Source organism: Rhinopithecus roxellana, chromosome 8 (genome assembly GCF_007565055.1).
Source record: "Rhinopithecus roxellana isolate Shanxi Qingling chromosome 8, ASM756505v1, whole genome shotgun sequence".
NCBI lineage: Eukaryota > Metazoa > Chordata > Mammalia > Primates > Cercopithecidae > Rhinopithecus > Rhinopithecus roxellana.
Window position 1 is genome coordinate 341821 of NC_044556.1, and position 12475 is coordinate 354295.

The 12475-nt window shown below is 49.6% G+C and overlaps 1 protein-coding gene across 16 annotated transcripts in view; it reads left to right on the forward strand.

Annotated features, from left to right (window-relative positions):
* The window catches only part of EPS15L1 (epidermal growth factor receptor pathway substrate 15 like 1), a 119788-nt gene that overhangs the window by 68641 nt on the left and 38672 nt on the right, over positions 1-12475 (forward strand). For all 16 annotated transcript variants that reach the window (XR_747795.2, XR_004058779.1, XM_030935898.1 and 13 more), the window contains 5 exons: positions 771-932; positions 1584-1781; positions 3335-3499; positions 10333-10456; positions 11846-11896. Coding sequence is in view for 14 of the 16 variants with exons in the window: in XM_030935898.1 (XP_030791758.1) it covers positions 771-932; positions 1584-1781; positions 3335-3499; positions 10333-10456; positions 11846-11896 (700 nt within the window). In the remaining 2 variants the exon portion in view is untranslated. The remainder of the gene's footprint in view (positions 1-770; positions 933-1583; positions 1782-3334; positions 3500-10332; positions 10457-11845; positions 11897-12475) is intronic.

Below are 12475 nucleotides of genomic sequence, written 5' to 3' on the forward strand. Positions count from 1 at the left end.
GTGTGCCTCTGCACATGTCATATGCCTCCAGGATGCTTTTCTTGGAAGTGGAATCATGGGGCGGTAGAGCCTCGGGCTGACCATCTGGATCCATCCCAGGGGGTCAGAGAGAGCTTCAGAAACAGAATCATGATGTCCTGCCTCCCACGCTTGCACATCCCACCTCCCCACCGCAGAGCCCAGCACCATCTCCTTGGCATGGCCTGCGAGGTGCAGCCTCTGATGCCTCGGCCCGTTCCCTTTTGCTCCAACTGGAGTGCGACATCCCCCCACCCCAGGGCCCCTGTGGTTCCCACCACCAGGCTCTGCCCCTGGCTCTTCACCTGCCTGACACCTGCTCACCTGTTGGCACCACCCTAAATGCTGCTTTTGCAGGCATCTTCCCTGCCCACAAGGTGTGACTGCAGTTTCCCTGTGACCCTCTTGGTGCCACTTGTCCCCATTTATTTGTGTTTGGGTGATGTTCCCCTCCACAGTCATCCGGGAGCTGGGGCCTTTTTCTCACAGGGACCCAGCCCCTTCTCTGGCACCTGGCCTGTTAGGCCATCAAGAAATACCTGCTGAGGGAGCTGTTGAGAGAGTGGACCCGGGCCTCCAGCCCAAGAGGCACACATTGGCCGTGGGTGTGCACGGAATGCTGGCCCTGAGCACGGTCCTGCCAGGTGGTTTCAGAGGCTTCTCTGGGGCTTCTGGCCCAGGCTACCCCCCTGTTATGTTGAACATGCTTCATTTTTCGCATCCTCACGTAAATCCCTGCAACTCCTCCCTAGGAATTACAAAATGACCTAGACCGGGAAACAAGCAGTTTGCAGGAGCTCGAGGCTCAGAAACAGGATGCTCAAGACCGCCTGGACGAGATGGACCAGCAGAAGGCTAAGCTCCGAGACATGTTGAGCGATGTCCGGCAGAAGTGCCAGGACGAGACTCAGATGGTGCGTCCCAGCTACATCCGGGACAGTGCCCTGCACACGGGCAGGGGTTCCCGAGGGCTCCCCTGCGCTCATGTTACCTGGGAACACAACACTTAGACATCCTACTGGGTCAATAGAGTTGCTCCAAATACCACGCGGAAAAGTGTCCGCGCACCAGTGGCTTGACTTCCTGGCCACCCCCCGTGCTCCTATAAGTCAGGTTGTATATGTGAATGGCCTTGGTCCCTGTGAACCTGTGCCCTGAACACACCCCACCCTGGCTGTGCCCCACAACACAGGGAGTTCCAGGGTGCCTGTCTCCCCTCCTCAGGTGTCTCTGAGGCTCCTCACAGATTCCAGAGGCTGCAAACTCAGAAAACTATGGAGACGCTCAGTCTCCCGGGTCACGGACAGATCGTTCATGCTTGGTCATGCCCCTTATTATTCCAAAGTGATCTTCCATCCACAGCAGGAGGAGCCCGTCTGCCTTTTCTGTGTCTCTGTTTTGGGTATGGAAAGAGGCCTGTAAGGAAGCCAGGTATCTGGGCCTGGGTTAGGTGTCCGCCTCCCTGGGTTAGCTTGTTTCAGGGATGGGGGCTAAGCGTTCTTTCTCGGAGTCCCATTTCACATGCACTGTGAATCCCTTTAACATCTTTTAACATCTCATTTCAGATCTCATCATTGAAAACACAAATCCAGTCTCAGGAATCGGACTTAAAGTCCCAGGAAGACGATCTGAACCGAGCCAAGTCGGAGCTGAACCGATTGCAGCAGGAGGAAACCCAGCTGGAGCAGAGCATTCAGGCCGGGCGAGTCCAGCTGGAAACCATTATCAAGTCCCTGAAGTCAACGCAAGATGAAATCAACCAGGTGCTTCCGTGGAGCCGGGTCCCTGCCACATGCCGGGGACCAGCGAGCCCCAAGAGCCGAGGCTGCCACTGCTGAACTCCTTTGCTCTCACCCTTGTTACTTAGTGAAGGTCTCTTTTGGGAGGCCGTGGTGCTGGCCTGGAGGCGCAGGGCCAAGAACTCCCCAGGGCATGTTCCAGAGGGTGTTGGCATTGGCCTAGAGGAGTTCACTTTCCTTTCCTGAGCACACAGCATCTTCAGGGAGTAGGCGGGGCAGGGTGGGAACGTTTAATTAATGACTCATTTGGAGAGACCTTGGGGTTCCTTCCAGCCTGGTCCTCACACAAACAAGAGGGACAAAGTCAGAGAGATGACTCCTTTGTCCCTGGGCAAGAGAACAGATGTCCTCTGCAGTCACTGGTGTGTTCAGGAGGCACCACCCTGGAGCATTGCGCCATGCAGGACCCCCATTCTCTAAGCTGTCTGGGGTGCCCCCACCCTCTTCCCAGTCCAGGGTGGCGCTGGCTTCTTGTGGTGTGCAGCTTTTGCCCTTCCCTGCTCTCCTGTGGGCAGTAGTTGAAGGCCTCTGTCCTGGCCCTGGGCATCCAGTCTGCAGAGTGGCTGTGACACTGGCCCTCGGCCTGTGTGGGAGTGGCCAGGCACACTTCCTTTCCCAGTTGAACTGGTCTCTCTCTGTGCTGTTAGCCAGTTTATAGGCCACAGTTGATCATAAACATGGACTGCTCAGAGATTTACTGCCTTTTCTTGTGCTTTATGGTTAATATCTGTAGGATTACTTTCAGTGTTTTCTCTTCTTTTTTTTTTTTTTTTTTTTTTGTTGTTGAGACGGAGTCTCGCTCTGTCACCCAGGCTGGAGTGCAGTGGCCGGATCTCAGCTCACTGCAAGCTCCACCTCCCGGGTTACGCCATTCTCCTGCCTCAGCCTCCCAAGTAGCTGGGACTACAGGCACCCGCCACCTCACCCAGCTAGTTTTTTGTATTTTTTTTTAGTAGAGACGGGGTTTCACTGTGTTAGCCAGGATGGTCTCGATCTCCTGACCTCGTGATCCGCCCGTCTCGGCCTCCCAAAGTGCTAGGATTACAGGCTTGAGCCACTGCGCCCAGCCTCAGTGTTTTCTCTTCTAACCCTTAGAATTTGTAGTTGGGTGTCAGGAGCAAAGATATCTTGCTTTGCTCAGTGCAGTGCCTTACACCTGTCATCCCAGCACTTTAGGAGGCTGAGGCAGGAGGATCACTTGAGGCCAGGAGTTCAAGACCAGACTGGGCAACATAGTGAGACCCCATCTCTACAAAAAAATACATTTTTTGTAGACATGGGGCCTCCGTATGTTGCCCAAAAATATAGGTGGTGATGTGCGCCTGTAGTCCCAACTACTCAGGAGGCTAAGGCAGGAGGAGTTTCTGAGCCCAGGAGCTCAAGGCTACAGTGAGCTATGATCACTCCACTGCACGCCAGTCTGGGTGACAGTGAGACCCTGTGTCTTAAAAAAAAAAAGTCTTTCCTGACATGTTTTCCTGACCCTGTTTAATGCTGATGATGTCTTTGTTGCACAGGCAAGGAGCAAACTTTCCCAGCTGCACGAAAGCCGCCAGGAGGCCCACAGGAGCCTGGAGCAGTATGACCAGGTGCTCGATGGAGCCCATGGCGCCAGCCTGACCGACCTGGCCGACCTGAGCGAAGGCATCTCCCTGGCAGAGAGGGGCGGTTTTGGAGCCATGGTAAAGGTTGAATAAATGTATTACAGTACGGGGCTCTGGTCCCCGGGTGTGACAGCAAAACATCCCACCCGCCAGATCTGTTCATGTCCAACGCTGGTTCCATCCAAGTGCAGGCGGCTGTCTCTTGTTTTTGCTGCCACTTTGTGCGTTCACACCAAGCCTCGCAGCCTGGCACAGGTGGCCATGCTGAATCCTGGCTTCCAGAACAAAGTCCAAGATAGGCCAGGATTCTTTCAAAACCTGTTTTGAAAGCCCTTCATCTCTGCGGAAGCATTACACTGGGCCAACCACCCAAATTCAGAGGGCTTCTCAAACTTCACCAAAATTGGATCAGTTTCTACTCATTGTGGAAACCCCACATTCTACTGATCGGGGGCAGGGGACATCTGAGGGGTATGTGTGTATGTATATGTGTGTTTCCACAAGGAGCACCTTGAAAAGCAAATGTGTTGCTAAAGATGAGGAAATAATGGCAAGTAGCCCTCCCAGGGTGTTCCTGTTTCAACTAAGAATTGGCCTCTCCTGAAATTTTGATTATGTTTAAAAACCTCTGCACTTTACTCCCATCTCATGACCTTAGAGTTGTCATCAGGCCTGGGGCAGGGGACTGTCGGCCCCCTAGATTTTTGAGAGATCTCGAGCCCCTGATACCAAGACAGGTGTGATCTTTTCCTTAGGTGGTCACATCCCCCCTGTTCACGCCAGTGTCTGCCCCTGCAGCCTTGAACCTGGGGACATGCGGCTTCCCGTTTCGTCTTAGTGCTGTTGCGGGAGTGGACGGGCTGGGCCGCGCGGGTCTGGATGTTTCCTTGGTGCTCTGGTGCCTCCAGCAGCTGTCTCCATGCTGCCACCCTCTCTCCCAGGGCTCCTCCCTGGAGCCCTTCTGCTCCTGGGTCTGTGTTTGTCATGGATTCCTCTTCCTCCCTGGAATAAGAGTGAGCGCTCATGCTCTCTAAACACCACACGTGCCTCTTTATGTTCAATGCTTGACTTGTTTCTCTTCTCAGCAGCCGAGTCCTCAGTCCCAAGGATTTATGGGGAAGCACACGCATCCCCTGGGCTGCTGGGAAGGCACTGCTGGCGAGCTCATCTGTCTCTTGTGTCTGGCCCACACTGGGTGTACTGCCTCCCTCTTTCCTCCCATACTCTCTTTTCTCGTGGACTCGTAATGAGGTGGCTTCCATAGCCGCCCCCGGGCCCATCATCTTCAGCTTTATCGTCTAAATTGAAACGATGAGCATTCATCCTTCATGAATTACGAGAAGCCAGAACTCCTCGCTTTGCTCCCTGGCTGTTCTTGGCGTGTGTGTTTCCGCCTCACAACCCGGCTCCTACTTTCCCCATCTGGCATTGTCCCCTGGCGCTGCTTTTGGCTTGTCCTGCTCAGTCTTCGTTCAGGGAACAGCTTCCTCTTAAACGTCCCTTTTGCAGGTTTTTAGAAACCGGTTTTCTTGAATGAAAGTTGGCAGTGAAGTGGCAGTTTGCAAGAGGCCAGTGATTCCCCCAACTCCAAAGACAGATTTTTACCTTTCTTGTTATTTTTGTTCATCTTTTGGGCAGGGCAAAGGTTACATGAGAGACAATTACTTTGGGAATGTAGATATAAGATATGTTACATGGAAATTTGCAACCCGCGTCCGAAAGAAAAACTGTCTTTATCTTGTTGTACAAATACAGTTTTTAAAGCATTTTTCTGACTTGTTTCTATTTCTTAATAAATACGTGGAAGAGAGATTTTTGTTTACTTCTGAACACTTCAAGACTGCTTCAGAGCCGAGGGAGAGGTGTCTTAGTTCTCCCTTGTGGGTTGAAGTTGGGGATTTTAAGTCCCTGAGAATGGTGTATCCACAGTGGTACATCCTGAAACTTCCTGTGTTTGGACAAGTTCTACTCAAGTTACTAAATTCCATGTGAAACTCACGCAGTGTGACTTTATCTCAAAAGTCAGGTTTTTTTTTTTTTGAGACTGAGTGTCTCTACTCTGTCTCCCAGACTGGAGTGCAGTGGCACGATCTCAGCTCACTGCAACCTCTGCCTCCTGGGTCCAAGTGATTCTCCTGCCTCAGCCTCCCAAGTAGCAGAGATTACAGGCTAGCAGAGATTACAGGCACGTGCCACCACGCCCAGCTCATTTTTGTGTTTTTAGTAGAGATGAGGTTTCACAGTGTTGCCCAGGCTGATCTCAAACTCCCGACCTCAGGCAATCCGCCCGCCTCGGCCTCCCCAAATGCTGGGATTAGAGGCGTGAGCCACGGCACCCCGCCAAAGTCAGGGTTCTTAAAGCCATATTTATTTCTTGTTTCTCATCTGATTATGAGAATATTGGCCTCTTGCTCACCATCCAATCAACTTGTAGAGAGAAGCTAATAAGTCATCCCAGACTTAGGCCTTACTGAGGACAGATTAAGAAAGGTTGGATCATCTGTCGCATCCAGCCCCAGTGGCATGCTGGAGCCAGTTTTTATTGACTTTCCAGAACCGATTATTAAATAGAAACTGGCCGGGCACAGTGGCTCACACCTGTAATCCCAGTCCTTTGGGAGGCTGAGGTGGGAGGATTGCTTGAGGCCAGGTGTGTGCCACTGCACTCCAGGCTGGGTGACACAGCGAGACTCAATCTCTTAAAAAAAAAAAAAAACCCGAAAAACAAAAAACAGGAACTTGTGAGCTAGTTGCTTGGAAACTTGAAATCAACCATGGTGAGACTGTTTATACCACAGGAATTGGCAGAAGCTCTAAACCAGGGCTTTTTTCTGAGAACTGATGCCCAGCACACCCCTGCTGCCCAGCACTCCTCTAAAGGCAGGAATGTCACAGAAGCTTCTTGAGCCCCCTTTCAGAGTTACCATGTGTATTTCCTAAGAAGGGCACTACTTCACACTGGTTGCTGAACTTGTTCAAGGTATTACATCTCTGCGAAGGGCCATGTCATTCATCCTGGCCTTTGTCTGCTGTACTCGTGTCCCCCAAGTTGGCAGATGGGTCTTTTCTCCTTGGTAGGTGGTCTGCAGGGGGTAGAATTGATGGTATCTTTGTAACAGGGAAATCCCATTTCCCACTCTGATTCTGTGCAGTGGAATCAAAACCACCTTTAGTTACCCTGACCTCCTGAATCCTGCTGGGGTCTCAGGCTTCCCCTTAGAAGGGGAAGGAGTGATTGTGGTTTCAGGCCAGTGACTCCTGAGAAAGGGATTGCAGGCCTGTCTGCAGGGGGCTTGCAACCCGCATTCCCAGAACCTTAAGTCTCTTTTCTGCCATTGTTAACTGTTATTTGGCAGTCTTCCAAGTGATGACTGAAAACACTGAAAAAAAAAAAACCTTATAAATAAATGCCAATTAAAAACTAAACAGAGCCAGGCATGGTGGCGAGTGCCTGTAGGCCCAGCTACTTGGGAGGCTGAGGCAGGAGGATCCTTGAGCCTGGGAGTTCTGGGCTGTAGTGTGCTATGCTCATTGGGTGTCTACACTAAGTTAGTCATCAGTATGGTACCTTCTGGGAGCAGGGGAACACCAGTCGCCTAAGGAGAGGTAAACCTGCCCTGATCAGAAACGGAGCAGGTCAAAACTCCCAGGCTGATCAGTAGTGGGATCGCACCTGTGAATAGCCATTGGCCTCCAGCCTGGGCAGCATAGTGAGATCCTACCTTTAAAAACAAGCAAACTAAATAGAAGCTTTCATTCTGAGGTCAAGCTGGCATTCTTAACTCACTGCTTTATCCAGGTCATGATCCCTCTCTTTCTTCTGGAACAAATACATTCCTCCTTCCATGGAGCAGTGTGAGAGGTGGATTTTCCATGTGGGCCTCCTGGCCTCCTTAGAGTAGGACTTCTCCATCTTTATCTGCATCCGAGAACCCCATCAGACGCTCGCTGGGCGTGTGTGTCTTGTGGTGGTCAGCACCTGACGTCCAGTCAGCACTGTCTCCAGCTGCGGTGCTTGTGGACATCTGTACTTAACTTGTCTAAGAACCTGGCTTGGTTTCCCCACCTTGGGAAAACCCTGTGGTCGGAGGCTCCAGCTAATGTTTCCCAGGTAAGAAAAACCATTCCATGTTCATCAGATGGCAGGGATGTGGGTGCATTCTCCCGAAGCGGGGGCTGAGGAAGAAGCACTCACACTAATTCACTCATTCACAGCCTGGACCAGTGGCTTGTCTTAACTCTGTACCTCTCAGAATTGTCCTGCACCCTTAAGTTGGCTGCCCCAGAGTGGTGGCAGCCTTGCTAGGAAACTTTCTTTTGGACCTTTGATGTGATTGCCCCAAACCATTTGTCCCTATTTTCGTGGAAGCCCCAGCTTTTTAATGATTTTGTTTTGGTCGGTTGGAATACTGGACTGGTTTGTGAGCCCCACGCAGGGATGCCAGTGTGTGTGCCAAATTCAGTGAGGGTGTTGTGCTGTTTTTTTAATATCACAGTGAAACATTCATGTTTTCACTGAGGGTGTGTCTTTATTAACTAAAACAGAGTCCTTATTTAAACCAACTGCATTGTTCCCGTGTATGACAAACCCACCCTTTTCAGGCTACTGCCCACTACAAAAATGTGCTCTTCAAAAGTAAATATTTTTTTCTTCTTGTTTAAATGAACCTGTTTGTTTCTAGAAATACACACCTTTAAAAAAAAATGCAAAGCGTTGTGTATGCTCTAGTAATTCTAACTGCATGAGTACTCATTTCCTCATAGGACAGAAACAACCAGCATGTTTCTTGGTATGAAAACTCCATTTTCTCAAATACCCACCTAGGTACATACTCACCGAGAAAAGGTGATTGAGGAAGGTCATACTTTTGAAATGAGGCCTCTGCTGCTGTCGTTGAGTGACTCTTTGCAGTTTTCTTGATGGCATTTCCAAATGTATTATTTTTTTCTGACTCAGTGGTTAAAAAAATATTGTTTAAATTTCAGGTAAAATAGACATAAACGGCCGGGCGTGGTGGCTCACACCTGTAATCCCAGCACTTTGGGAGCCCGAGGCTGGTGGATCACTTGAAGTCAGGAGTTCAATACTGGCCTGCCCAATATGGTGAAACCCCGTCTCTACTAAAAATACAAAAATTAGCTGGGCATGGTGGCGTGCGCCTGTAATCACAGCTACTCGGGAGGCTGAGGCAGGAGAATCACTTGAACCTGGGAGGTGGAGGTTGCAGTGAACCAAGATTGTGCCACTGCATTCCAGCCTAGGTGACAAGAGTGAAACTCTGTCTCAAAAAAGAAAAAAAAGACATAAACTTGACCATCTTCACTGTCTTTAAGTGTACAGTTCGGTAGTGTTAGGTATATTCACATTGTTGTGGAACCCAGCTCTAGAACGTTTTCATCCCCATGAAATACCCACTCCCCATCCCCCTACCCACAGCCCCTGGCAACCACTGTTCTACTTTGTCACTGTGAACGTGATGGCTCTAGGGTCCTCATAGAAGAGGACTCATACCTTGTGCATCGTTTTGTGACTGTTATTTCACTCAGCATCCTGTCCTCAAGGTTCTTCCATGTTGGAGCATGTGTCAGAATTTGCTTCCTTTTGAAGGCTGGATCAGATTCTGTTGTGTGGCTCTTTACAGTTTTCTTGATGACATTTCCAAATTCATTATTTTTTTCTGACTCAGAAAAAAATTTTGTTTTTCCATTTTGTTTATCCATTTATGCATCGATGGACATTTAAGTTGCTTCCACTCAATGATTTTTTAATGAATTTTTATTTTAGAATAGTTTTTAGATTTATGAAAAAATTGCAAAGATAGGCCAGGTGTGGTGGCTCATGCCTATAATCCCAGCACATTGGGAGGCTGAGGTGGGAGGATCAGCTGAGCTCACGAGTTCAAAACCAGCCCTGGCAACATAGTGAGAGACTTCATTTCTACAAAAAATATAAAAATTAGCCAGGCTTGGTGGTGCATGCCTGTAGTCCCGGCTACTCAGGAGACCAATGTGGGAGGATCACTTGAGCCCAAATGGTCAAGGCTAGAGTAAGCCATGAGCATGCAACTGCACTCCAACCTGGACAACAGAGTGAGACCCTGTTTCAGAAAAAGAAAAACTGCAAAGATAGTGCATAGTTCCTCTATATCCCACACCCGGTTCCTCCTGTTAGTCACATCACATACAGTACATTTGTCACAACCAATGAACCAGTATTGAACATTATTATTCACTCCAGTTCGTATTTCTTCAGTGATCTTTAATTAATTTATTTTTTTAAAGATACAGGGTCTTGCACTGTTGTGGCTGGAGTGCAGTGGCACAATCATAGCTCACTGTAACCTCCACCTCCTGGGTTCGAGCAATCTCATGAGTCAGCCTCCCAAGTAGCTGGGACTATAGGTACATGCCACCATACCTGGCTTTTTTTTTTTTTTTGAGGCAGAATCTCACTTACTCTGTCACCCAGGCTGGAGTGCAATGGCGCAATCTCAGCTCACTGCAACCTCTGCCTCCTGGGTTCAAGCAGTTCTCCTGCCTCAGCCTCCCAAGTAGCTGCAATTACAGGTGCCTGCCCAGCTAATTTTTTGTATTTTTAGTAGAGACAGGGTTTCACCATGTTGGCCAGGCTGGTCTTGAACTCCTGACCTCAGGTGATCCGCCCACTTTGGCCTCCCAGAGTGTTGGGATTATAGGCATGAGCCACTGCGCCTGGCCACATTTTTAAATTTTTGTTTTTATAGAGATGGGATTTTGCTATGTTGCCCAGGCCAGTCTCGAACGCCTGGCTGAATCATTCTTTTTAGGGTCATGCTACTCAAAGTGGAAATGTGAGTTAAGTATGGAATTCTGTCCTTTGCTTTAACTCAGAAATAATCAAATCCTTGTCCTGTTTCTTCACAAAATTATAGGATGATCCTTTCAAAAATAAAGCCTTGTTATTTAGCAACAACACACAAGAGCTGCATCCGGATCCTTTCCAGACAGAAGACCCCTTCAAATCTGACCCATTTAAAGGAGCTGATCCCTTCAAAGGTATCTCACTTGCTACCCACTTTCTCATTGAAATATTGTGTGTTTTCTGTCATATTTAGAGTGGTTGAAGGGCTAGAAAAGTAAGGACATGCCACAGTCTGAAACGGAGGGGGAAAGGAACGCCTTTTTTGTTTGTTTGTTTGTTTGTTTGGAGACGAACTCTCGCTGTCACCCAGGCTGGAGTGCAGTGGCACAATCTCGGCTCACTGCAACCTCCGCCTCCTGGCTTCAAACAATTCTCCTGCCTCAGCCTCCCGAGTAGCTGGGATTACAGGCGCGCATCACCGCATCCGGCTAATTTTTGTATTTTTAGTAGAGTCGGGGTTTTACCGTGTTGCCCAGGCTGGTCCCAAACTCTTGACCTCAGGTGATCCAGCCACCTCAGCCCCACAAAGTGCTGGGATTACAGGTGTGAGCCACCGCGCCCGGCAGGAACGCCTTTTAAGCTTCTTATCTCACCCTGTTAACCAGAGAGCCAAGGCATCGAGACACAGTGGGAAGCGTTCCAAGCTCACCACAAGACCCACATTTGAAAGCAGCTTGGCCAGTCCCCTTCAACTCTTCAGTACTTAAATTTCCTCATCCCTCAGCAGGTTAATAAATTTGCTCCTTGCTCACCTCACAGGGTTGATAAAATAATCAGAGCTAGTAATGATGATGAAAGTACCTGGCAAACCATGGGTTCCTACATAAACGTAAGGTCTAGATAATTTTAGGAGTCTATCCAGAGCCACACCTGAGTCAAGAATAAGGATTCCGGAAACAAGATGTCCTAATTTATCTCCATGTTTCAGAGCAAAACAGTATTTCCAGGAGGAAGGCTCTCTGTACATTTCTGAGAAAAACACTGAGGTGGGGAGAGGACAGTGGAAGTTTGAGCTTCAGCTTGGAGTTGAAGCCTGCTGGGTCTGAGAGGCGAATCCAGCAGCCCCTGATGCCCAGGGGCACCACCGCCTCATTGCTGCAGGGCTGGTGGTGAAGTGAGGGACAGCCCAGGGTCCTGTGTCCTCTTACCCAGGGAGGTGGCAGGCAGATGGGATAAAGGAAACCCGGCGTGGGAAGAGAGGAGTGGATTCTAGCCCGCTCTGTGTCTTCCCTACTCCAGCCTGGGTGGGACAGCCACCAGGACCTTCCTTCTCATTTTCAACATTCCAGCCAGAAACAGCTGCCTCCTCCAGGTCCCCTTCTTTGGTTTGCCAAGGTTTCGAGGGCAGGTGGATAGAAATAACATTATTTCTATCGAGGGCAGGAGAAGGAAATAACATTCTCTCCCTACATTGGCGGAGTAGAAGGCAATGAAAGGCCTGGCAGGTGGGTGGCTGTGTTCAAGGGCCCGGCCCGCGTCCTGTGCCCTAAAGCTAATAAGCATTTCTCTCCTCTCCCACCCAGGCGACCCGTTCCAGAATGACCCCTTTGCAGAACAGCAGACAACTTCAACAGGTAAAGTTCAGTGTTTCCTGGACCAGTCTTCAGACTCTGTCCAGTCCTGGCTCAGAAGTTGCACGTGGCGGGACTTGTGTCTGCACACACTGGGGATGGAAGCCATGTAACTGGGAAGGATGGCTGTCCATCCATGTTACACCCATCCTTGGTCCCATTCCCTTCTGGAGGTGGCTCCCCTCCCTAGGTCCAGTCACTGCCTGCACCCCACCCTGGAGTGTGGTGGGATCACATTGCCTGCTAATTTATTTATTTATTTTATTTTTTGAGACGGAGTCTTGCTCTGCCACCCAGGCTGGAGTGCAGTGGTATGATCTTGGCTCACTGCAACCCCTGCCTCCTGAGTAGCTAGGACTACAGGCGCCCTCCACCATGCCCAGCTAATTTTTGTATTTTTAGTAGAGATGAGGTTTCACCATGTTGTCCAGGCTCATTTCGAACTCTTGTCCTCAGGTGATCTGCCCGCCTTGGTCTCCCAAAGTGCTGGGATGACAGGCGTGAGCCACCATGCCTGACCAATTTATTTTTTTTCAGGTGAAATTTATATAACTTAAAAGTCACTATTTTAAAGCATCCATT